This window comes from Leptodactylus fuscus, chromosome 5 (genome assembly GCF_031893055.1).
Source record: "Leptodactylus fuscus isolate aLepFus1 chromosome 5, aLepFus1.hap2, whole genome shotgun sequence".
NCBI lineage: Eukaryota > Metazoa > Chordata > Amphibia > Anura > Leptodactylidae > Leptodactylus > Leptodactylus fuscus.
The window spans coordinates 100,485,755-100,487,249 of record NC_134269.1 but is presented as its reverse complement, the minus strand read 5'-3'; the positions used below and the strand labels follow the sequence as shown (position 1 = coordinate 100,487,249).

The window sequence follows — 1,495 nt, the reverse complement described above, 5'->3', positions numbered from 1 at the left end:
TTAGCATAGAGCTGTCCATTGTTCTAGTCCATTGAGGACCAGAACAATGGACCTGGATAAGAGTGAAAACATACAGTTCCCAGTGGATCCCATCGACTATAATTGATTTTGCCGGGTGTCCGTTTTTAACTGAAACTGCCAGACAGAAAAGTCCTATGAGCACATAGACCAACAGTTTCCGCTAAAAACGAAGGGCACCCGCTGGCGATTTTGGAGGACACTGACGGAGATTTCAGCAAAATTGTGAACATAGCCTTAGTTTCTGTAAATACTGGATATATTATCAGACTAGATGCCTTTGACAAGTAACAAATGGATATTCTTGGAGTGACAGGATCAAATGTATAAAAGAAGTATGGAATAATTGCATGTAAGTTTGAAACAGGAAATATACTGTTAAAGCTTTGGATTTATTTTGCAGTGTTTGTACAAATCTCCTCCATTTTGTTATCACTGTGCAATGAAGGTAGATTATCTTCTGGGAAGTCCATGGTGTCTAATCCACTGCATGTCTGTCCTATGTGGATATACTTTAAATCCTTCAGCACTCCAGCTGCTGTGAAACTACAACTCCCAACATTCTCCGTTCACTTCCATGCAGTATGCATCCTGGGAGTTTTACAACAGCTGGAGTGCCGAGGGTTGCCTATCCCTGCTCTGATGGGTCCTGGAAAAGAGTGGGAACAGTGCAGTGCTTATGTGTGTTATATGTTATCTATCTAATCTCCCAGTAACCTTTATTTTTCTTTTCATGCTTTTCCAGTTTCCAGGAGAAAGAAGATTCATAAGGCAGTGATTTCTATATTTACAACTAATAAGGAAATTGCATTTGTGTATTTTTTTTTTTAAATAAATAATTATATTTTGTTGCAATATTTGTATTGTTGTCTGTGCTGGGTATGCAGCTATAGTAATTCCACTTTTGTTTTGAGGCCTGACTTGACAATTATTGGGGAGCACCTTAACTCGCCTTTTGCGATTGGACAGATTGACCACTGTCTGATACAAAAGGAAATCTCTTGCTGGTCTCATTTTCCAAAGATGAAGTAGTCCATTTCTTATTGGCAACTGTTTCCCGATTCTTTAGCACCAGTTGGATAAATCTTGCTCACTTTGGTGACTTCCAGCACTTGTCTTCAGGATGTCTGGTATACAAGGATAAGAGAACAGGTTATAGATACCTTTCTGTTGTTCCAGGTTTCTTTATTCTCTCCTATTGCAGCTGGCTGTGTTCTGTCCCCTATGGTACATCATATGCCTCATATTTCATTCAAAGACACTTTCTTTGTTATTCCTAAACAACCATTAAATTGTGACACTCAGACTAGCAGAGAGCTTGTCGGGGGACACTTTTCACCATTCCCAGCTAGTTTTACTTGTGTTCTCTTAAATTTATTAAATCCATTGTAGGTAAGGAGCCTGTCAGTATAAACCACACGTAGCATGGATCTCCTGACAGGCTCTATAATACTGAGGGCTGTTTGCCATTTCCACT

At 39.5% G+C, this 1,495-nt stretch overlaps 1 protein-coding gene across 1 annotated transcript in view; it reads left to right on the top strand.

Moving 5' to 3' along the window:
• The window catches only part of POLR1H (RNA polymerase I subunit H), a 7,987-nt gene extending 7,137 nt beyond the window's left edge, over nucleotides 1-850 (top strand). Inside the window, exon 5 of the mRNA XM_075276257.1 lies at nucleotides 764-850. Within this exon, the coding sequence (XP_075132358.1) occupies nucleotides 764-788 (25 nt within the window). The 3' untranslated portion in view covers nucleotides 789-850. The remainder of the gene's footprint in view (nucleotides 1-763) is intronic.
• Nucleotides 851-1,495: the final 645 nt, after the last annotated feature.